The sequence below is a fragment of the Mandrillus leucophaeus genome, unplaced genomic scaffold (assembly GCF_000951045.1).
Source record: "Mandrillus leucophaeus isolate KB7577 unplaced genomic scaffold, Mleu.le_1.0 Scaffold59, whole genome shotgun sequence".
Taxonomy (NCBI): Eukaryota; Metazoa; Chordata; class Mammalia; order Primates; family Cercopithecidae; genus Mandrillus; species Mandrillus leucophaeus.
This window is the reverse complement of record NW_012106363.1, coordinates 3,965,480-3,990,227: the sequence shown is the minus strand read 5'-3', so window position 1 is coordinate 3,990,227 and position 24,748 is coordinate 3,965,480. Positions and strand designations below refer to the sequence as shown.

The following is a 24,748-nucleotide window of genomic DNA, read 5'->3' as shown; positions in this document are numbered from 1 at the left end:
TTTATGTACTTGTGAAAAATTAAAGCTCTGTAAGAAAGTTTGAAGTGCATTAAGTAAAAATTTCCCTTCACTCATACCCCCAGAACCGTGCCACAGATACAAAACTTCTGTTTGCAGTTTTCTATGAATGCTTCCAAGAAGTTTTTCTACATATATAAGCACACATATATGTACATGTATTTCCTTTTTGTGATTATTCATAAAAGGGAAAATAGGATACATTCGTTGGTTGTACATCTTGGATATTTTACGTTATTAGTATTTAGAGGTCTGTCTTTTTAAAAGATGCGGAGAATTTCATTGTGTTGATAGTTCATAAATATTTAAATTGTCTCATTGACATTTAGATTGTTTCTCATTTTTAGCTTTTTGAACAGTACTGTAATGGGTAGCCTTGTATGTACATATTTTGGTGTCTTTCTAGCAAATCTGTAGGATAAATTCATAGCAGTGGAATTTTTAGGTCAATAGATAAGCTGTTCCTTTTTTAACGTACATGGTAGATTGGTTTTCATTAACATGTAAAAGAAAACATGACCTGAATAAGTTACTAAGAAGTGTGGATATGCCCAGGCACGGTGGCTCACGCCTGTAATCCCAGCACTTTGGGAGGCCAAGATGGGTGGATCACCTGAGGTCGGGAATTCGAGACCAGTCTGGTCAACATGGTGAAACCCCGTCTCTATTAAAAATACAAAATTAGCCGGGCGTGGTGGCGGCGCTTGTAATCGCAGCTACTCAGGAGGCTGAGGCAGGAGAATCGCTTGAACCTGAGAGGTGGAAGTTGCAGTGAGCCGAGAGCGCCCGACTTCACTCCAGCCTGGGCAACAAGAGTGAAACTCCATCTCAAAAAAAAAAATAAAAGAAGTATGGATACATAGTATCTGAAAAGCAAGTCTTGCAATTGTAATGACACTCCTTTATATACATATATATATTTTTTGAGACGGTCTCTCTATCACCTAGGCTGGAGAGTGGTGGCGTGACCATGGCTCACTGCAGCCTTGAATTCCTGGGCTTAAGTCATCCTGCCACCTCAGCCTTCTGAGCAGCCAGGACTACAGGCATGGACCACCATGCCTGGCTAATTATTTTTATTTTTGTAGAGGTGGAGTCTCACTATGTTGCCCAGGCTGGCTTTGAGCTTTTGGATTCACGTAGTCCTCCTGCGTTGGCCTCCCAAAATGCTGGGATTATAGGTGTGAGCCACTGTGCCCAGCTAACACTATGTTGTATATATGGTATTTGATCAGTGAGGATGGTTTTTCTGTCCGAGATAATTTTGCGGATCTCTAAAATTGCATTTTTTTTTTTCTTTTTTGAGACGGAGTCTTGCTCTGTTGCCTAGGCTGGAGTGCAACGGCGCAATCTTGGCTCACTCAGCCTCTGCCTCCTGGGTTCAAGTGATTCTCCTGCCTCAGCCTCCCAAGTAGCTGGGGTTACAGGCATGCATCACCATGCCGGTCTAATTTTTATATATTTTTAAGTAGAAACGAAGTTTCACCATGTTGGCCAGGCTGACCTCAGGTGATCTACCTGCCTCGGCCTCCCAGAGTGTTGGGATTACAGGCGTGAGCCACCGTGCCTGGCCCTAAAATTGCATTTTTAATAATACAGTGCCAGAGAAATGGTGGCCTGAATGTTCTAAAATCACCCAATTCCCAGTACTTGGACTGTTTTTTCCTTTTAAAGTTTATTTTATAAATTATGTTGTGTAAGCTTTAAACTCCCACTGTCTTCTTTACCCCAAATTAAATATATATATATTTGTAATGAAAGATGAAGATTTTTGTAGACTCGCTATTCAGCTTAGCTAACTTTTTATCCCATTAGAATTGTCCTCTGAGCCCTTTCAGTCTTAGGTGTTTTATAAACCTTTTGGTTGAAGAGAAATATATAAAAAGGAAATAATGTTCAATTCCCTGTGTGTTTTCAAAAAAACCACATGAAAAATAGATGAATGAAGAGAAACCCATTTAAATAAAACAAGCTTTCGTGTATTGTTATTCCTTATGTTTTTCCGTCTTCAGAAGACCTTGTATTACTGCCTGTTTCGGGCGTGGTGGCTCATGCCTGTAATCCTAGCACTTTGGGAGGTGGAGGCAGGAAGATTGTTTGAGTCCAGGAGTTCAGGACCAGCCTGGGCAACACAGTGAGACCCGTTTCTACAAAAAATTTTAAAATAGGCCTAGCGTGATGTGAGCCTGTAGTCCTGGCTACTTGGGAGGCTGAAGTGGGAGGATCACTTGAGCCTAGGAGTTCAAGGTTGCTTTGAGCCATGGTTGCACCACTGCATTCCAGCCTAGGTGACATAAAAATTTTTTAAAAAGTAAAAAAATATGATTATAGAAGAATCCTAAATCTTTAAGCAAAACTCTGTTCTCCCTCCAAAAAATAAGTATTTAACCTGGTTTAAAGTTATGTAAAAATGTTTACTTATATGATAGAAAAGGCCATTTCTTTCTCCATTTTTCATAAATTTATTTTGAGTATTGAAAGGGGCGGCCGGGAGCGGTGGCTCAAGCCTGTAATCCCAGCACTTTGGGAGGCCGAGATGGGCGGATCACGAGGTCAGGAGATCGAGACCATCCTGGCTAACACAGTGAAACCCTGTCTCTACTAAAAATACAAAAACTTAGCCGGGCGAGGTGGCAGGCGCCTGTAGTCCCAGCTACTCGGGAGGCTGAGGCAGGAGAATGGCGTGAACCCGGGAGGCGGAGCTTGCAGTGAGCTGAGATCCGGCCACTGCACTCCAGCCTGGGTGACAGAGCGAGACTCCGTCTCAAAAAAAAAAAAAAAAAAAAAAAAATGAAAGGGGCTAAATTCAGGTTGGATAGCATTGCACAGTAGAAAGAAAAGTACACTTATTATACATATGACCTGATTAATTTAGCGTAGGAGAGTTACATTCCACCAAAAGAAAGTGTTCCTCTTCATTGTCTTGTGCTTTATCACAAATGTTGACTTCATGACATTTTGAGATTTGAGAAGTCTAAGAGCAGAAAGAACTATGGTTTATATTGATCATACATAAGCATGTTCGAAGATAGCTAGATCCATCCTGTGGAAGAAAAGAATGAGTGCAAGTTATAGCCCTACCAGCCTTACCTTTGGTGGATTCAGTCTGATCAGACATATATTTGATAAAAATGATGTAGCGAAAAAACAGGTTTGTCGTAGAGAAACATACTACTTTCTAAGCTTGTCTTCTTTCTTGAGATTGAGTTTTCCCTCCTTTAACAGGACACCTTACAGGAAAACATGAGAGACATTTCTCCATCTCAGGATGCCCACTCTATCATAACCTCTCAGCTGACGAATGCAAGGTAATTGTGTTCTCGTTTATTCAACATACGCTTTTTGAGTGCTTACCGTTTGCCAGACACTTTACTAAACACTGGGGATACAGTGGCCAATAAGATGGGCAGGGTCCTTGTTCTTACGTTGTAATGGAGGAAACATAAAAACCAATGTGCTTTTTTAGAAAAAACTAGTTAAACAGACAAAAGAATTGTAATATGTTATGAGTGATTTGAAAGAAATTAACAAAGAGATTATGAAACATTTGGAACATCAGCCGCTAGTGCATTGATATTTTCTATTGAAAATTGGCTTCGAAGACTGCTAGGGACTTATTCCACTAAGGAATAATTTGCATATTTTATTTGCATAAAATATGTGATCTTAATATTTATGCATTCCGTTCTCTTCTTATAAATCTATGAAGTCATTTTGCTTTTAAAATCTTTTCATAATTCTTGTTCCTTTTTCTGTCCTTTTCTGTGAAATACTTTTTGTTACTCTCAGTCACACCTACTCTTGGCTAATTCTTCTTTTAAATTCTTGAAACATAGCTCCTAAATAACCTTTGGGATTTTGAGATAACGTATTTAGGAGTAGAAGCTCAGATCCTATTTGTATGTTCCTGTGTGGGTTGCTGTTCCCAAGGATGTAACCAAAGATCTAATTATGGGGAAGCAAGAGTGGAAAATGTTATTAATTAAATGGGTTGCTTGAGTAGTATTGGATAGGTTATCTAAGCTGGTTAGACCAAAGTGTTATTGTTGTTTTTGTCGTTACTTTGCTAATGATGCCGGGGTCACAGGTTTATTTCTGTCTGAGCCAATTTCATTGTAAGGAAAATTAGATTCCCTAGCTAACACTGATTTTCCTTGATTCAGGAATTTGTTCTCTTATTTACAGGTAGACTGCAGGGGTGAAAGTTTCTTTTATGTGGTTAGTCTTTCAGCAAAGTAGTGTACTTTCCGTGTTTATATGGATTTTAAGGTCAATGACCCTACTCTTATTTTTCTTCATTCCAAATCTTTTTATAAGCGGCAGTTCCTTCTGCTCTGTGTAAAAGTAAGTTGTAGATCTTCCCATTATCTTCCCATTAGCCTGGGACTAAATCAAAACAGAAAAAGCTGTGCCCCCATCTGTGTCAGAAGCAGGCAAGTCTTTAGGTACTTCTTTCTCAGAAAATAACTGCGATCCCTGCTTGTTGAGAGTTGTTCTCTACCACTTGTCTCTAAATGTAATGATCTGATACTATGGATGGTTTTACATAAAAATCTTCTGACATGTCTTTTGCTTTTGAAATTGTTAGTTTATAACAATATGACTGTGTTAAGTTAAGCAGTTTATTTTAGAAAAAGAAAAATTTGAGTTTGGAGAAGAAAATTCTGATAAAAGGAAAACATTTCTATCCTGAATTTATCCTCTTTGTTTCCTCTTCTTTGCAAGAGGCATTAGGCTCAGCATAATCCATCTTTACTACTGGAACGTGTGCATGGAGGATCAGGAGAATTTCTGAGATGATATATTTTTATTACATTTAGAACTGTAAGTGGAAAGATTAGACAAATTCCCCACGTTTATTAACAGCTCTAGTGTTTTTGAAGAACCTTCATATACGTGATTGCTCTTGAGTTTCCCAGGACACCCTTGCGATCAGTGATGTTACATTTGTATTCAGTCATATATTTCTGTAGCTGCATGTACCAAATACAGGTATCTGAAGATTCAGTGAATAAAAGACTGCATTTAAGGAGCTCATGTTCTCATAGGAGGAGGCAACATAAACCTTCAAATTAATAAGTAAATAATTTTGTGCAATGATAAATATTGTGAGGAAAAAAGACGAATGATAGAGTCTGTTTTGGGGGTGAGGGTAGGGATAGCCCTGCTTTTCCCAGGATGGTCCAGGAAGACCTTCCTGAGGAGTTGGCATTTGATCTGGGACATGGATGATGGCAAAGAAGCAGTTGTGTAAAGATCTAGGAGAAAAGATACCTAAGTAGAAGGAACAGCAAGTGCAGAGGCCATGAGGCATGGCTAAACTGACAGGTTTGAGAGGCTGAATGAAAGTAGGTTGTGTATGGCTGGATCCAGATCATAAAGAACCTTGTGGACTTTGGCACAGGAGTATACTTTTGTTCTAATAGAATGAGAAACATTTGGGGCGCTTTAACAAAGGCATGATAGGATTTCATGCACACTTTTTAAAACTGAAGGCTTGCTAACGTGGAGAATGGAGTGTGGGGGCAAGAGTTGATGCAGGGTATAAGGTGCTTGGGAGACTGCATGGAAGTTCAGGCAGTAATTGGTGGACTGGACTAGCTTTGTATCGGCAGCAATTCTAAGACTAGGTTGGATTCAGGATACATTTTAGAGGGGAGCAACCTGTTAGGCTTGCTGATTGATTTGATGTGAGGTGTGAGAAAAGAGAAGAATCTAGGATAACATTCAAGTTGTTGACCGGATCAGCTATTTAGACAGTATTGCCGTTTATTAATACTGGGAAGATTTGGGGTAGAGCAGATTTGTGGAGAAATGCCCGGCGTTCTGTTTTGACCATTCTGAGTTTTAGTGGTGAAGTGGAATAAGCAGTTGGATATGAGTTCCCAATTCCCAGATTATGAAACAGAAACTATTGAGAGCTGATGTCATTTGTCTGAGGTCATGTAACTACAGAGTTAAGTTTCCCTGGAGACTTGAACCCAGGTTTTCTTTTTTTTTTTTTTCGAGACAGAGTCTCGCTCTGTCACCCAGGCTGGAGTGCATTGGTGCAATCTCGGCTCACTGCAACCTCAGTCTCCTGGATTCAAGCAATTCTCATGCCTCAACTTCTTAAGTAGCTGGGATTACAGGTGTGCGCCACCACGCCTGGCTAATTTTTGTATTTTTAGTAGAGGCGGGGTTTCACCATGTTGCCCAGGCTGGTCTTGAACTCCTGGCCTCAAGTGATCTGCCCATCTTGGCTTCCCAAAGTGCTGGGATTACAGATGTGAGGCACTGCGTGTGGCCAAACCCAGGTTTTCTTTTTTCTTTTTTTTTTTTTTTTGAGACGGAGTCTCGCTTTGTTGTCCAGGCTGGAGTGCAGTGGTGCAATCTTGGCTCACTGCAACCTCCGCCTCCCAGGTTCAAGTGATTCTCCTGCCTCAGCTTCCCAAGTAGCTGAGATCACAGGCGCCTGCCACCATACCCTGCTAATTTTTTGTATTTTTAGTAGAGACAGGGTTTCACTATGTTGGCCAGGCTGGTCTCGAACTCCTGATCTTAGCTCATCTGCCCGCCTCAGCCTCCCAAAGTGCTGGGATTACAGGCGTGAGGCACCACGCCCAGCCCAAACCCAGGTTTTCTAATGTTTCCTTTGTACTTCCATACTCTATTCTTGCACTTCCTCATGCTTTTTTTTTATTTGTTGTACTTTGGGAAGAGTCCAGGCTCAGAGTCATCAGACATGATTAAAACCTTAGTGATCCCATCATTTAGCTGTTACCATTTCAACTTCTCTGATTCTGTTACTGGCTGAGAAGGCAGAATGTGAAGCTTGCCTTATCTCTTTCTTGTAGAGATTGTGATAATAAGTGTGAAGACGCTTTGAAAGTAAAGTACAACATAAATCCAAGGCATTATCATTGTATTCTTATGCTTTAAGTAAACGTAGTTTTAGAAGCAGGTGGATTTATTGACGTTGTTGATGGTTGCAGGTGAGAGCACAGAGCCGGGATAAGCAGATAGAAGAAAGGATGCTGTCTCACAGGCAAGATGACAACAACAGGCATGCAACCAGGCACCAGGTATGGGCCTTGTTAAAGTGCTGGCCACTCATAGTTTGAGGTCCATTTCTTGGATCTCCTCTATAATTGTCTTCAGGCATGTCTATGCCTCATTTCCTGTGATATGTCTTCCAGATGTACTTAGAATCACGTTTCTTTTTCAAACAGTAAATTTTCATAAAACAAACACTTCTACCTCGTGAAGGAATCATGCTATCTGTAGTAATAGTAGTAGTACTAGTAGTAGTAGTAGTAGTAGTAGTAGTAGTAGTAGAAGAAGAAAATTCTGATTATTTGAAAGATTACACTTGCTGCTTCATTTCCTCACTTGGCATCCTTTAAGACTATTGTAGCTTGCTTTCAAACCTCTCCACTCTGCTAGCACCTTTCCAAGGCCACCAGTGACTTTTCCCCAGCATTTGACACTCGCTGACTGTGTTATTTTTCTTGTACTTGTCTCTTCCCTTGGTTTGTAGGGAGCATCCTGGCTTGGTCCTAATCCTCCTCCTGCCTCTCTGAACATTCCTGCCACATTGGTTGCACTTAATTCCTTGTTCTTCCCTAAATGCCTCTGGTCTTCACTCTTGCTGTTTTCCTGCCTGGAACACTATACCTGTACCGAGAAGAGATTGTATTTTCCTTCAAGGCCTGTGCAGTTCTCAGCTGTTGCAGGAATTTTTCCCAAATTCTCTCCCACCATTAATGAATTTCTTCCTCATGTATTACCATTGTAGCGCTCTCAAAATATGCCTTTGTGTCTTTGTGACATACTGTATTTTGTTCATCATTTAGGTGTCTGTTTTTGCAGTTAGATTAGGTGGATAGCAGAGATGTATGGTGATAAGGAAGAAGTTTGGCTTTGGAGCCAAACAGATGTGAATTTGAATACTGATTAACTCTAGCTATGTTGTCCTGGGCAGGTCAGCTAACCTATTTCTTTGTTAATAAGAAGAGGTGAATAATGCCTTCCTGGCAGGGGAGTCAGCTAAATTATGTATGTAAAGCACCTCTACTCAGTGCTTGGCAGGTAAAAAGCACTCCATAAGTGGTAACTACACTTTTCTTCATTGTCTATCTTGGGTGTTATTTTATTTTATTTTATTAATTAATTTATTTTTTAAACAGAGTTTTCACTCTTTTTGTCCAGGCTGGAGTGCAATGGCACAATCTCAGCTCACTGCAACCTCCGTCTCCCGGGTTCGAGAGATTCTCTTGCCTCAGTCTCCCAAGTAGCCAGGATTACAGGGGCACGCCACCATGCCCAGCTAATTTTGTATTTTTAGTAGAGACGGGGTTTCACCATGTTGGCCAGGCTGGTCTTAAACTCCTGACCTCCAGTAATCCACCCACCTTGGCCTCCCAAAGTGCTGGGTTTATAGGCGTGAGCCACCGTGCCCAGCCTTGAGTTTTATTCTTACTCAGTTTTTCTATTTAAATGAATATATATAAATGAATTTTTGTATCACTGTTGATCAGATCAATAAGCATTAATTGGAAAACAGTTCTTGTTGCTTTGGTGGAGACGTCCATCCTTAGTTTATGTTAATAGTAAAATAAGTTTGTATTCCTGAACCTGTATTTAACTGACAGTAAAGGTGGTGGGGTGATGATAACCTGATTTGGAATTTTTAAATTGCCATATTCATGAAAAAATTAGCTGGGCATGGTGGTATACACCTGTAGTCCCAGTTACTTGGAAGGCTGAGACAGGAGGATGGCTAGAGCTCAGGAGGTAGAGGTTGCAGTGAGCCATGATTGTGCCGCTGCATTTTAGCCTAGGCGACAGAGCAAGACCCTGCCTCAAAAATAATACAAATGAATAAAATAAAATTGCCATATGATTTGCAGTGTGGCTAGAACATTTCTGGGGTTTTTTTCTCTTTACATTTTAAAAAATGTTTTGGTACCTTCTTTTTTTTTTTTGTTTTTGAAGAGTCTCGCTCTGTCTCCCAGGCTGGAATGCAGTGGCGTGATTGGCTCACTGCAACCTCTGCCTCCCAGGTTCAGGTGATTCTCCCGCCCTCAGCCTCCCGAGTAGCTGGGATTACAAGCACCTGCCACCACGCCCGGCTAGTTTTTCATTTTGTATTTTTAGTAGAGACGAGGATTCACCATGTTGGCCAGGCTGGTCTTGAACTCCTGATCTCAGGTGGTTGGCCCGCCTTGGCCTCCCAAAGTGTTGAGATTACAGGCGTGAGCCACCTGGTTGGGCCGCCTTGGCCTCCCAAAGTGTTGAGATTACAGGCGTGAGCCACCGTGCTGGACCTTGGCACTTTCATTTTGAAGCTTAGCTTTTATAAGCAGTTTTCTCTCAGTTTTCTCCTTTTTCCTTTTAGGCACCAACGGAGAGGCAGCTTCGATACAAGGAAAAAGTGGCTGAACTCAGGAAGAAAAGAAATTCTGGACTGAGCAAAGAACAGAAAGAGAAATATATGGTGAGGAAAAGTTAAATATTTAATGAGCATGAACTCCTGCTATCACATTTGATTCCTTTTGCTTTCTGAGCTTGTGCCTTTGAGATTTGCCATTTAGTATGCTCTACATGTGAATACTAAGTGACTCTTCTATGGCACTTAGAGTTTATTTCATCCCCTAAAACTGAGTTGTTGAGAGTGGAAACAGGAGGTCTTGGGAAAATGAAATACCATTAGAATTTAGATTTAAAAAAATTTGAACCTCTGGTTGTTCATAAATTTTACTTTCATCTTAAAGGGTTAAATTTACCCACTAGAACACATACCATGGCACTGGAAACTTATGTATGAAGAAAAATAGTCAACCTTAATAGTAGGTTGCTTATTTTAATGGAAAAATAGATTTCCTCCATGATTAAAAGGTATTAATCGGGTGAATATTCTATAATAGATATTCTTGTAGTATTTTAACATTTTTTTCTAATTTTAGAAGTAATTATCTTACATTTGTAAGATAATTTAGAGTGATTAAGCAAAGTATATGGAAGAAAACAAATCCTACCACCTAAAAATAGCCACAGTTAGTGTTTTTGGATATATCCTAGCTTTTTCACAATCCCTTATTTATGTAATTGCCTTCTTACTGTATGTAGCACTTTGAATTCTGTCTTTTCACTTAAACATCTTTTTTTTTTTTTTTTTTTGAGACTGAGTCTCACTCTTTGTCAGCCAGGCTGGAGTGCAGTGGCATGATCTCAGCTCACTGCCACCTCTGCCTCCAGGGCTCAAACAATTCTCCTGCCTCAGCCTCCCGAGTAGCTGGGATTACAGGCATGTGCCACCACGCCTGGCTAATTTTTGTATCTTTAGTAGAGACAGGGTTTCACCTTGTTGGCCAGACTGGTTTCGAACTCCTGACCTCAGGTAATCTGCCTGCCTCAGCCTCCCAGAGTGTTGGGATTACAGGTGTGAGCCACCATGCCTGGCCTTAAACATCTTTTTTTAGAAAAATATTTTATTATACATGTATTAATACATGCTTACTACTGAAAATACCAAAAATATAGAGAAGAAACATTCCAATAAAAAAAAATTGTCCTTCAAGATACAAACCACTGCTTAACATTTTTCTTTTTCTTTTTTTTTTTTGAGATAGAGTCTTGCTCTGTCACCCAGGCTGGAGTGCAGTGGTGCAGTCTTGGCTCACTGCAGCCTCCGCCTCCCGGGTTCAAGCAATTCTCTGCCTCAGCCTCCCGAGTAGCTGGGACTACAGGCACCCACCACCACTCCTGGCTAAGTTTTGTATTTTTAGTAGACACGGGGTTTCACCATGTTGGCCAGACTGGTCTTGAACTCCTGACCTCGTGATCCACCCACCTCGGCCTCCCAAAGTGCTGGGATTACAGGCGTGAGCCACTGCACCCAGCCTTTTTTTTTTTTTTTTTTTTTAGTATTTATTTTAAATTTTAGATAAGGGGATACATGTACAGGTTTGTTACATACATGTGTTGTGTGATGCTAAGATTTAGGCTTCTATTCATCTTATCCTGTCACCCAAGTAGTGAACATAGCCCCTGATAGGTAGTTTTTCGACCTTTGTCTGCCTCCCCGCTTTTGGAATCCTCGGTGTTTATTGTTCCCTTCTTTGTGTCCCTCTGTACCCAGTGGTTAGCTCCCACTTATAAGTGAGAACATGCTGTGTTTGGTTTTCTGTTTTTGTGTTAATTTGCTTACGATAATGGCCTCCAGCTGCATCCATGTTGCTGCAAAGGACATGATTTCATTCTTTTTTATGGCTGTTCTTTTAGTTTTTTTCTGACATTTTAGTTTTTTTCATAGAATTGGAATGTTTTCTTATTTAGCCATTAGAATAGATTCTTAAACGTAGGGCATGTGAATACTTACTCAGGGCATGGCTTCACTAAGACAAAAATATGCCAGACTATGTATAGATGACCCTTTGTATGCATGGATTTTGTTCCTGTGGATTCAGCCAACCATAGATCAGAAATATTTGGGGAAAAAAATGTGCGTTTGTACTGAACATGTGCAGACTTTTTCTTGTCATTATTTCTGAAATAGTACAGTATAACAGCTATTACATGGCGTTGACATCACGTAAGTAATCTAGAGATTAATTCAAGTATACTGCTGGATGTGCCCTGGTTATATGCAAATATGACATCATTTACATATGAGACTTGAGCATCCATGGATTTTGTTATATGCAGGAAGGTTGGGGGTCGTTCCTGGAACTCTTCCCCTAGGGATATCAAGAGATGACTGTATTTACTTTTTTTTTTTTTTTTTTGAGACAGAGTCTCACTCTGTCACCCAGGCTGGAGTGCAGCAGTGGTGCAGTCGCAGCTCACTACAACCTCTGCCTCCCGGGTTCTGAGTTCAAGCAATTCGCCTGCTTCAACCTTCCAAGTAGCTGGAGTAATAGGCGTGGGCCACCACACCCAGCTGATTTTTGTAATTTTAGTAGAGACAGGGTTTTGCCATGTTGCCCAGGCTGGTCTCAAACTCCTGACCTCAAGTGATTTGCCCATCTTGGCCTCCCAAGGTGTTAGGATTACAGGTGAGCACCTGGCCTATATTTACTTTTTTGACAGTCATCACTGTCTTAAATGATAATTTGACGAATAAGTGGACATAGGCCAATGTGAGATGGGTTGTGGGGTGAATTTGTAGTTAGACCTTTACACCAGACTGTTGGTTTGTAGAGTGAGGGCTTTAGTAGTGGGCTGTAGGGTACCAGGTTGTTTGCTTGCCCCAGTCTTGCTCACTGTTTCTATCTGCAAACTGGTTAGAAGAGTAATAAGACAATGATACCGTATATTGAGTGATTAGTGCTAGGCACTGTGGTTGTGATGTTCCTTTGATCTTTTAACAGTCCAGTATGATTGGTGGTATTTCCCGTATTTTATATACAGGAAAACTGAGACTGAGAGAGGTAACTTGCCCAAAATCATACAGGTAGAAAGAGTGTCTGAAGTAAAAGTTCCTGAAATTTTTAACCTTAACAAACATCTGCTCTGCTTTTCAGTAATTTGGGATAGGTTAGTAGGACCCAACCTCCTTGATTAAAATGCTGGCTAGGATTTTTTTCAAGCTTTTTTTTTTTTTTTTCCAGTGTTCCTCAAAATAGAAGAAATAACTAATGCTTAGAACCCAAATCTTAGATGTTAAGGGTCCAAATTTAAAAAGATTCACAGCAGATGGAATCAGATTAACCAGAAGAAATTTTAATAGGGATAAAGATACTGATGAGTGGTGTCTTCATATGCTAATATGTGTGTGAAATCTATAATGTTTTCCTGGGATAAGCCGTCCACTCCACTTAACTACTATTATCTCCTATTCTCTGGATGGGAGGTGGAGCCTAGAACAGAGTGGGAAGGGCTAAAATCAAAGGCTTAAAAGGGAAGTTTCCTTTGTAGAATCTCTTTTCTGGAAAGGATTCTTGTAGTGACTGCCATGGTAAGATTGGGAAATTATTTTGAGACTGGATTATTTTCACGCTTTTAATTTTCTATGGCTTTTCCCTGTCTTATTCTTGCTTAATATTTAGTAAGGCATTTTTTAGAGTCCAGCCTATTTTTCCTGAGCATGTGGACTGGAGTTTGAGGGTAGCACGCCTTTTGCAGACAGTGTAATGGTGGCTGGAGCAATTCAAGTGAAAGAAGTTACAAAGGACTACTTCATCCAGCTGCCCCTGCCCCTCCCTTCCTGCAGATTTTCTTTTGAGTCTAAAATCTTAGACACTAAGGCTTAGAGAATCTGGTTTTTGTGTATTTTGTTTTTAAATCCGGGAGTATCCACCAAAGCTCCTTCCATATCTCAGGATTCTGGGAATTTGTAGTGTCTCTGGGTTTGTGGTACTTTATTTATTTGTACTGTCATGCACATTTTTACATGAAGGAATGGAGGCATAGAGTTCTGATCCACGAAGAAATAGAATGAAGTTCCCTTCTGGAGGTGTGGGAGCATTTCCTTTCCAGATTCACTGGGGTGGGTAGTGGGAGTCTTGTGGCATTAATCTGATGAGTAGTATGTCTTGTGCTCAATGCCTAGCACCTAGTATGTACGCACTAAATAAATAGCTTATGATTATGTGGTTTGCATGGATTGAAGTGAAATGGATTAAAAAGTTCTTAGAAGCAGAGAGTATCAGAGTGTCGTGCTCTGGTTATTTTCCTAGGAACACAGACAGACCTATGGGAACACACGGGAACCTCTCTTAGAAAACCTGACAAGTGAGTATGACTTGGATCTATTCCGAAGAGCACAAGCCCGGGCTTCAGAGGATTTGGTGAGTATTAAAACCTCCAAACTGAAGACCACTTGTGAAAGGTGCTTAGAATTGCCAAGAAAAATGATTGCAAATCAGTTTGGTGGGAATTAAATGTACCTTGCTTCTTGAATCTCTTTCCCTCTCTTCCCAGCTGTCCCTTTTTGGAGACTAGCCTTTCCCTTTCAGATTTAAAACAAATCACCCCTCCTCCCTTCCTTTTTTTATTCCCTTCTTTCCACCTCAGCTCCCGGAAGTACCAGTTTGGCTAGAGCTGATGAGGCTGGATAAAACTATAGGCTCCCCTTTGTCTCAGCTGGGCAATTTGCAATTCTGAGAACCTGTAGCCTAGGAGAGACTCATCTCTGTTGTTTTCTTAATCCCAACAGGAACTCCCCTTTTGCTAGGTTTCCTCTGCACTAAGAATGAAAATAACAGTGAAGGGGAATAATGGAAAAGGCTGTTGTCAGATGTTTTAGAATTAATCTTTGACACAGTCAAGTTTGATACATTGGTTGTCCATTCTGATATTTATTTAGAGCTAGTTTATACTGAGTTGCTGTCCTAGGCAGAATTTTTAACAACTTTGCTTGAAGAAAATTCTGGTGATTGAGTTTACCTCTGATATAACAGATTAAATGTGTTCAGGGAAGCTCAGTTTTTAAAGTGAATCTCATCTTCACCCCCTTCCCCCTTGTATTAAAAAAAAATTGTATCAAATAATAGACTTGTTGAAAACTGGGCGGAGGCAGGGTTTGCTGGCTACCCTTGGCTGGAATGGGCAGTTCCTACTGCTAGTTTTCTCTATCCTGTTTTGTCATGGAGCATTTCTGAGCTAGCGTTTCACAACTTTACACCTGGTTATACTTACAAATTATAATACTTTTGTAGCCAACTCAGAGTCACTGAATTTTCTTTTTTTTTGTCTGAGACAGAGTTTTGCTCTGTTGCCCAAACTGGAGTGCAGTGGTGCCATCATGACTCACTGCAGTCTCGATCTCCAGTGCTCAAGCGATTCTCCCACGTCAGCCTCCTGAGTAGCTGGGACTACAGGCATGCCACTACACCCAGCCCAGAAATATTTTCTGCCTTCTAGAGTTTAGATTCTAGAATTATCATGCACATTTCAAAAATATTTTTTAAAAGGCCTACTTTTTTTTCTAAGTGAGCATTGTGGATATATGTCACAGAGATTCATATAGCTTTATAAAAGTTTCTGCAGATAAGTAAGGCAGATTCTAAATCAACTTTTCTGTTTAGTTTTAGAATACTTTCTAAGGGTGGGCAGTTTGTATCTGTGATGATTTTCTTTATAGTTCAGTTTGGTCTAGGCTGATAATAATGAAGTTTCCAAGGTCTCATTCTGGTGAGGCCCAGAATGTGGGAGGTAGCAGAGAACCCTCTTTTGAGACCTGTGCTCTGAGCAGTATGGGCAGTAAGTTTTCTGTATGCCTGCCTGATTTTTCATGTAGCTCTCTTTAATGTAAATTCTCATAGGTAGAAGCCAAATCTGTCTGATTTTTTTTATAGCCTAGCATGGTGGCATGCACATACGCTTTTAGAAACAAGACAATATTTATTTTTTTAAAACAGAGTCTCGCTCTGTCTCCCAGGCTGGAAGTGTGGTAGTGCGATCTCGGTTCACTGCAGCCTCTGCCTCTTGGGTTCAAATGATTCTTCTGCCTCAGCCTCCCAAGTAGCTGGGATTACAGTTGTTTGCCACCACACCTGGCTAATTGTTGTATTTTTAGTAGAGATGGGGTTTTGCCGTTTTGGCCAGGCTGGTCTCGAACTCCTGGCCTTAAGAGATCTGCCTGCCTCAGCCTCCCAAAGTGTTGGGATTACAGGATCCATTGTGTCCTTCCTGAAAGCAAATATAATAAATTCTAATCCTCCTTTGACTTTTGATTTCTTGGCAATAGGAGAAATTAAGGCTGCAAGGCCAAATCACAGAGGGAAGCAACATGATTAAAACAATTGCTTTTGGCCGCTATGAGCTTGATACCTGGTACCATTCTCCATATCCTGAAGAATATGCACGGCTGGGACGTCTCTATATGTGTGAATTCTGTTTAAAATATATGAAGAGCCAAACGATACTCCGCCGGCACATGGTGAGTTGTCTTGGGTTCCTCTGCCTTGACCATGATGGCAATAAGCTGTAGGATCTCTAGATTTTGCCATAGTGATTGCCTCTGTTCAGGCACCTTCTCAGTGGTCCTCAGCAGTGGGATGAAGGCATAGGAAATGGAAGGCCACAGCTTAAGGTGGGGTGTAGAGCCTGAGGCATGGCTTGTGCTGGGTGCCACCCAAAGCAGCTGAGGGCCCTTACCCACATCCTGTCATGTACGTCTTCCTGTCTTTTGTTCTTACTGCCTACTCCTCTTCATTTCCTCCTTGGAATATGAATTATCTCTGCCCACAGGTTTTGTGTGTCCCAAACTAGATGAAAATACAGACTTCATTAGGCAGAGCAGGGACAGCATGGCTCACCTTCATATCCCTAGCAACTAGTGTGGACAACTGATGCCCAGGAAATACATGTTGAATGGGTACACTTACTAATATGTAAGAGTGATCAGCCTGTGACAGATTATGAAAGTAGCAGAATGGGTTCTTTGGTGCCTTCCTCTCTTTTTCCTAATAAAGCAGGTATAAGGAGTTGAATCTGTTATTGTTGACAAATATGTTTACTAGATTTTTTGCAGCTTCAAAAAAAAAAAAGCCATTTCCCCCACCCCCTCTGTTATGAAATAAGAAGTTTTGTCTTAAGGGATATTTCTGCCATGGAGCAAGGGAAGGAGTAGAGATTAGATTAGCCTTTCAGGCAGAGAAGCCTTTTTCTTGTTTTTTTGTTTTTTGTTTTTTGTTTTTTTTTTTTGAGACAGAGTCTTGCTGTGTTGCCCAGGCTGGAGTGCAGTGGCGCGATCTCGGCTCACTGCAACCTCCGCCTCCCAGGTTAAAATGATTCTCCTACCTCAGCCTCCTGAGTAGCTGGGACTACAGGTGCACACCACCACACCTGGCTAAGTGTTGTATTTTTAGTAGAGACGGGGTTTCACCATGTTGGCCAGGATGGTCTTGATCTCCTGACCTCGTGATACACCCGCCTCAGCTTCCCAAAGTGCTAGGATTATAGGCATGAGCCACCGTGCCCAGCCCTTGTTCTCATAATCACAATATAGTTTGGCTCTAAGGCCTCGGGGGTGTCTCTTTTTCCTTCCCCTTCCTATTTTATTTCCCAGGATTTCCATATGCTAAGCATCTATGACCCAGTCTTCCTGTGATTTCTGTCATTATACTCTTCTCCCCAGTTTGGTTGGTGATACTGCTTTTTTATGTTCCCAGTTCAGGAGCATGTGGTCTGCAGGTTCAGGGCCCAGAACTGTTGCTTTGACTCAGGTTCTGCAGGCCCTGGCACACTTGACTGCATGGGGCTAGAGTCATGGAGGGGAGGTGATTGGCGGGGATTGGTAGAGATACAGTGTACAGGGAATGATGGGGTCAGAAGGAGGGGCACTGACACAGATGGCAGTTCATGGAGATAAAGTAAAATGGTTTTACTATGTGAAAGCAGGTATTTTTATTGATGTGCACTGCTTACCATTTATGCCTTTTTTCCTTTTTGTTTCTGGTTGTTTAGTGACACTAACCGATGAAATAGCTAAAAGGGCAAGAAACAGTAATAGAAGGAGAAAACAAAGGGTCTGAATAAATCTGAGGATCGAATAAACATTATGAATATTTGAAAATCTTCCATATTATATGATATAAAAATCAGATTTCAGGAAATACCTATTTTATTCCATGCCTGTTCTTATTCCCATTGCTTCAGGTGTGATCACTGAAATGAAATGGTCTTCCTTTGGCTTGGCTTCTGTTTCTAAACGATAATTGTTACATGAGTTTGCTTATTGTTGGGAAGAGCCAGCATGAGTAAAGGGGTAGAGATAGGAACAAACTACAGATGGAATTTTCTTGGAGGGATTCCAGTTAATAAATATTTGGATTTACATATGACAAATTGGAACATGCTTCTTGAGTTGACAAAAAGAGTTGCAGTAAAATTGCTTAATAGAAAGTGTTTAATGGGCCAGGTGCGGTGGCTCACACCTGTAATCCCAGCACTTTGGGAGGCTGAAGTGGGAGGATTGCTTGAGGCCAAGAATTTGAGACCAGCCTGGGTAAAATAGTGAGACTCTGTTGCTTCAAAAACCATTTTAAAAATTAACCAGGTGTAGTGCCACGTGCCTATAATCTTAGGTACATGGGAGAATCTTTTGTGCCCAGGAGTTTGAGGCTGCAGTGAGCTATGATCATGCTATTTCAGCCTGGGTGACAGGGTGACACCCTACCTCAAAAAAAAAAGTTTGTGTATCTATACTTTTTAAACACTTTTTTATTTTTTTTGAGACGAAGTCTTGCTCTGTCACTTAGGCTGCAGTGCAGTAGTGTGATGTCGACTCACTACAGCCTCCACCTCCCGGATTCTTTTGCCTCAGCCTCCAGAGTAGCTGGGATTACAGGCCCCTGCCACCACACCTGGCTAATTTTTGTATTTTTAGTAGAGGTGGGGTTTCACCATGTTGTCCAGGCTGCACTCAAACTTCTGACCTCAGGTGATCTGCCCACTTCAGCCTCCCAAAGTGCTGGGATTACAGGCGTGAGCCACCGCGCCAGGCCTTAAACATTTTAAAATGTAAACCTTTTAAAGAATTCACCTAACAGCAGAATGCAGCTGACTGGCTGCATTAAAACAATTAGCACTTGAGAGTTAGGAAAAGGGGGTACTTCATGCCTCCTTGTGGCCAAGTGACCCTAGCTTCCTGCTGCTCAGCTAGGGTGCTTGCTTTTTTTTTTTTCCCCTTTTTTTGCCACAGGACTTTCTCTTAATTTCCTTATATAACTAAGGCAATGCAGTTGCAGGGGAGAAGGGCAGACAGGTAGTGGTACATGGTTTTTATCATTGTGAGTGAGTTTTCTAATCTGAACAAAAGAAGACCATAATGGTTAGGTGGTAATGAGAAGTTATGGGTAAAGGTGAGAGTAAAGTACTTAGCCACCCTAAGCTGCTGGAAATAAGCTGCTTAAGAATTTCCTGTTGGCTTGAGGCATAATAAGCAAGGGTATTGTTATTTATTTGACCTTTATGTAGTGGGTGATTTTAATCTCCTGGGCTAAAGCAGTGCCAGAATGTAATCCAGAGTACTTGTTCCAGATTGCTATAGAAGTGTCATAAATATATTCAAATGGCTTTGGAAGTCTTTGTTTTATGGAGAAAAAATCTGTGTTTTACAGTATGTTCTCAACTTGTCCAACTGTCCTGTAGCTCAGTTAATCACATTTGACCTGTCATTCCTTTTCCCTTTTGAGGAGCAGTCTTGTTGGGAGGCTTTGGTTCCCTGATGTGAATTTCATTGTCTCGCAGGCCAAATGTGTGTGGAAACACCCACCTGGTGATGAGATATATCGCAAAGGTTCTATCTCTGTGTTTGAAGTGGATGGCAAGAAAAACAAGGTAAAAAGTGGTGGCTTTAGAAAGGAGTTGTAATGTTGGATATTCACAGGTTTCAGAAGGCGTGTGTTTTTTCTCCATCATACCTTGTGAAGGACATAGAACTCTTCTTTTGCCAAAATACACAATATGTTTCATTAATAATTATGGTATGTTTGTGAATTTTAGGTCTTTATCTGTTTAGGAATCAGTGGCCCACACATGAACTCTGTTTCTCTGCTTCCAGATCTACTGCCAAAACCTGTGCCTGTTGGCCAAACTTTTTCTGGACCATAAGACATTATATTATGATGTGGAACCCTTCCTGTTCTATGTTATGACAGAGGCGGACAACACTGGCTGTCACCTGATTGGATATTTTTCCAAGGTAAGCAGGAGCTGAAGATTAAGAAGCCACTGGCCAGAGCAGGGTGATCCATGTTCGCAGCTGGGGGCTCAAATCACCGACAGGAAGAAGCCGCACTCTGGGCAATGATGACACCCCTTCCTTAAATTTAAAAAAAAAAAAAAAAAAAAGGGCAAACCCATGTATCAAAGATTATTTAATGAAAATGCAGTTTTTATTAAAAGCTTCTGGTTAATTCTTTTCTGGAGTTGTGGACTGGAGCTGCCTATTAATAACTGGCCAGAGCCCTCCCTAGTAACCCGTAAGCCAACATCTTGTAGTCAAGCCAGCCTCTCCTGGCTTTGCCTGCCTCTGTGTTATCAGCTTAAAACCAGGAATATACTCCTTTTGCCTGATTGTTTAGCTGGGCTCCTAGCACAGTCCCTTCAGTGATAACACTACTGCGCCTTTTAAAGACCCAAGGCCAGATTTTCTTTTCTTTTTTTTTTTTTTTTTGAGACAGTCTCACTCTTGCCCAGGCTGGAATACAGAGGTGTGATCTTGACTCACTGTACCCTCTGCCTTCCGGGTTCAAGTGACCCTCCTGCCTCAGCGTCCTGAGCAGCTGGGATAACAGGTGCCTGCCACCACGCCCAGCGAATTTTTTGTGTGATTTTAGTAGAGATGGTGTTTTACACCATGTTGGCCAGGATGGTCTTGAACTCCTGACCTCAAGTGACCACTCGCCTTAGCCTCCCAAAGTGCTGGGATTACAGGTGTGAGCCATTGCGCCTGGCCCAAGGCCAGATTTTATGACTTTTAGTATAACAACTTTATTGAAATATAATTCATACACCATAAATTCACACACTGAAAGGGTACAATTTAGTTGTTTATAGTGTATTCACAGAGTTGTGCAATCAATCCAGTTTGCATTATCCTGAAAATAAATTGTTAACAATCACTTCTTTTTCCACTCAATCCCTCTCAGCCCTTCTGTCTGTACAAATTTCCCTATTCTGGACACTTCTGCAACTGGAATCACACATTTTGATTTCATTCGATTTGATTTTTTTTTTTTAAATCCCTTTGCAGAATGGAGACTTACTGTGTTGTTTCCTTCCCTTCTCTTCCAGTAGGCAGCTCCTTTTCAAAAATTGCATTTAAAGTGGGCTTCTATATACTGAGTCAGCAGCCTTAACCTTCTTGCCCTGCTCTGTGGCTGTCAGGAACCCAGAGTCAGCCCCCTTAAAATGAGACTGGAGGTCTCAGCTAGGGAAATCCTGGGATGATTAATGGCTTTGGCCATGATAAGGGGTGTGGTTATAACAGCTGTGAGCCTGACAGCCACTCCCTGGGACTGGTTACCCAGATGTTTTGCAAGCAGCCTTATTTTGTATCTGTGGAAGTGCTGAAACCTTTGGTTTCAAATCCTCGTGATGTGTTCATCTGTTTGCTCTTGATTTTAGGAAAAGAATTCATTCCTCAACTACAACGTATCCTGTATCCTTACCATGCCTCAGTACATGAGACAGGGCTATGGCAAGATGCTTATTGATTTCAGTAAGTGAAACTGCTAAGTCATTAGTTCCACAAGGCAGGGACCATGTGAATATTGCTGTTTGTCTTTTTGTCTTGTGGTCTCTGCAATTCCTGAAATGTAGTGGAGGTACATGGATATTTAGTAAATGAATGAACAAGTAGGAAAAACCTGAACATTGTCATTCTGCCAGATACACATTGACCATTGAAGAGATACAGGACTTCTCCTTAATGAGTAGGAAGTACAGAGGATGATAAAGTGAGCTCTTTCATATTATCCCAGTTTGAGACTTTTAAACAGCACATACATGCATGAGGCTTAAAATCTGTTCCTTGATGCTAGGGATTTCACTTTTGTAGGGACTTGTCTAGAAGTAATCCATGCACCCAATGGACCCTTTGCATAATATACTCTGCCCTCATTAATTGTGGATTCTGTGTTTGTGAATTTGCTTACTCACTAAGTTTTATTTGTAACCCCAAAATCAATCTTAACATTTTTGTGGTCATTCGTGAACATGCACAGAGCAGCAAAAAATAAGAGTCATGGATGCACGCATTCCCAGCTGACTTCAGAGTTTTCAGCTCTTATACTGTAAACAAGTTCATTTTCAGTCTGTGAATGCCACACGGTTTTGGCTTTCTGTTGATTTTAAATGGCCCCTATGAGTAGTGCTGATGTGTCTGGTGTTCCTAATCTCAGGAATCCTGGGTCACCTTACACTAATCTCAGGAATCCTGGCGGGATACCTTACACTAATCTCAGGAATCCCGGGGTACCTTACAGAGGTTAGATGGCTTTCTTCAGGTGAATTAGAGAGTTGCTGGCAGTGAGTTCAATGTTAGTGATGTCAACAGTGTATATTAAATAAGGCATTTTTAAACAGAAACATAAAATAAGGTTATGTATTGATGGTTGACCAATGTGTGACCAGAGGCTTGCAGGAACCTAACCCTCCCTGTATTTCTCCTAGTAGCAGTGGTTCAGTATTCACTAATTCAGGTTCTCAGTGACTTTATGAAACATAACTGCTGTGAAAAACAAGACTCCACTGTGTGTTATTCTCTATTTGATGTCCACTGTCAAAGGACAGGGTATATTCTAATCAAAATTGGAATTCCTAGAATTAGCCTTCCAAGCCTTCTTTCTTTCTTTCTTTTTTTTTTTTTGAGACAGAGTTTTGCTCTTATTGTCCAGGCTGGAACGCAATGGTGCGATCTTGGCTCATTGCAACCTCCATCTCCCAGGTTCAAGTGATTCTTCTGCCTCAGCCTCCCGAGTAGCTGGGATTACAGGCATGTGCCACCACGCCTGGCTAATTTTGTGTTTTTTTAGTAGAGATGGAGTTTCTCCATGTTGGTCAGGCTGGTCGCGAACTCCCGACCTCAGTTGGTCCGCCCACCTTGGCCTCCCAGAGTGCTGGAATTACAGGTGTGAGCCACCTTGCCCAGCTGCCTTTTTTCATTTTTAAGTCACCTGAGAAGAGATGAACTGGAAAGTGACATAAGAGGGGAACTATATATCTTTGAATAGGTAACACTGTTCGTATAAACTTGATTTTATAGGAAGTTTTAAGCATTAACAAAAGTATAATAAACGCTCCTATACCCATCACCCAACTTCAATAATTACTGTTTTTTGGGGGTGGAGGGAGCTAACCTCGTTTTACCTATACTTTCACCTGCCTTTATTTTGATATTTCTAAAAAATAAGGTCTATTACACCTTAAAAAAAAAAAAGTCCTTCATATCATAAATTGTGATCCTCAAATTTCCCTGGTGTGATTTTGTTCTTTTTAAAAAACTTTTTTTTAATACTTAGATCCAGGTAAAATTGATAGTGAGATTGAGAAATATGGCTCATAATTCACTTTCAGTCTAAAATTTTCCAGTCCCATCTTTTTTTTCCTTGCTGTGTTTTTATTGAAGAAAGGAGGTTAGTTGTCTAAAAGGGTTACCCAGATTATGAACCTTGCAGACTGCATCTCCATAATGTTGTTTTGTATATTTTGTATAAATTGAATGTTAGGTGTTTAGACTTTACAACTAGAGGCTTCATCATTTGGGTTTTTTACACACACACATCCCCCCGACTATCTCATAGGTGGTACTGAGCTAATCTGTTCTTACCATTCAAAGATTTAAAAAATATTTTAAAACTAGGTAATGAAGTGGCTTCACATTTTTTTCCTGTCTCCCTTGTTTCCAACACACACCTATAGAGAACCATTGTTATCAAAATGATTAATAGTGAAGCCTTCCGGAGTTCTTTTAGTGCCTATTACAGTAGTGCCCTCCTTATCCGCCATTTCACTTTCTGCAGTTTCAATTACCTGTAGTCAACTGCGGTCCAAAAATAGGTGAGTACAGTACAATAAGATATTTTGAGAGACAGACAACCTTCACATAACTTTTATTACAGTATATTGTTATAATTGTTCTGTTTTACTATTACTGTCTTCCTGTTCCTAATTTACAAGTTAAACTATAGCATAGGTATGTGTTGATAGGAAAATACATAGTATATATAGGATTTGGTACTATCCACAGTTTTGGGCCTCCACTGAGAGTCTTGGAACACATTCCCTGGAATAAGAGGGGACTGTGCTTCTTAAACCTTCTTGCATGTTGGCACACTGTTTTTTGCTATTCGGGTAAGATCTGGTGCTGCTAGAAAAAGTCTGTATTTGTTCCCTGGCAGGTTATTTGCTTTCCAAAGTGGAAGAAAAAGTTGGCTCCCCAGAACGTCCACTCTCAGATCTGGGGCTTATAAGCTATCGCAGTTACTGGAAAGAAGTACTTCTCCGCTACCTGCATAATTTCCAAGGCAAAGAGATTTCTATCAAAGGTTGGTTTTTGACTCCTTGGAATGGTTGATTGTTGCCCAAGAAGTTAACTCTACTGGGTATGGTGTTTCCCCTAAATATGAGAAAGGAAGGCCAACTGAAAATGGACCACTGCAGAGACCCTCACTAAAGTTGCCTAGGAATCCAAAGCATTTGGCCCCTGGGAATGGTTATTAATTGGCTTCTCAAATCCAGAGTTGCTAACACTAATTCTTGTAAAAGTCAAGAAGAAAAACTTCAGATCTTTTGGTTCATCTTTCTGAGAAAGACATCCCTGTGTATTTATGCAGGGGTGGAACAATTTAGTTTGGTCTATATTTGACCTTGATTTCTAAGGGGCCAAGAATAGCTTCTTGCTGTAATATCCTTCTGTAGTTATTTGGACTGGTCAAATGAATACTTTGTAAACTCCTTCTAAACAGATTGGGTTGAGTACAGAAGATTCTGTCCATTTGGATTTCCTTTAAGGGAAAGTAGACCTTGGTTGGGGGTAAAGGGGTGGGAACCTGCACTTTGGTCAGGTTGTCAGTAGCTCTTCTGTTTCAGAAATCAGTCAGGAGACGGCTGTGAATCCTGTAGACATTGTCAGCACTCTACAAGCCCTTCAGATGCTCAAGTACTGGAAGGGAAAACACCTAGTTTTAAAGAGACAGGTAAGGTTTTCATCAGCAGCTTGCTCATTGTTGGATGTCCTTCAAGGCTTAGCAGAGCAAAGTAGGGGCCTTACGACTCAAGAGAACCTTCCCTTAAA

The 24,748-nt window shown here is 40.9% G+C and overlaps 1 protein-coding gene across 5 annotated transcripts in view; it reads left to right on the top strand.

Moving 5' to 3' along the window:
- KAT7 (K(lysine) acetyltransferase 7) overlaps positions 1–24,748 on the top strand; it is a 40,433-nt gene that overhangs the window by 13,486 nt on the left and 2,199 nt on the right. For 3 of the 5 annotated variants that reach the window (XM_011999285.1, XM_011999284.1, XM_011999287.1), the window contains 9 exons: positions 3,244–3,326; positions 9,398–9,496; positions 13,680–13,790; positions 15,692–15,883; positions 19,198–19,287; positions 19,511–19,651; positions 21,079–21,172; positions 23,853–23,999; positions 24,544–24,650. In XM_011999285.1, the coding sequence (XP_011854675.1) occupies positions 3,244–3,326; positions 9,398–9,496; positions 13,680–13,790; positions 15,692–15,883; positions 19,198–19,287; positions 19,511–19,651; positions 21,079–21,172; positions 23,853–23,999; positions 24,544–24,650 (1,064 nt within the window). Of the gene's footprint in view, positions 1–3,243; positions 3,327–6,992; positions 7,083–9,397; positions 9,497–13,679; positions 13,791–15,691; positions 15,884–19,197; positions 19,288–19,510; positions 19,652–21,078; positions 21,173–23,852; positions 24,000–24,543; positions 24,651–24,748 lie in introns of all 5 variants that reach the window. The other 2 variants (XM_011999283.1, XM_011999286.1) reach the window with 1 other exon arrangement.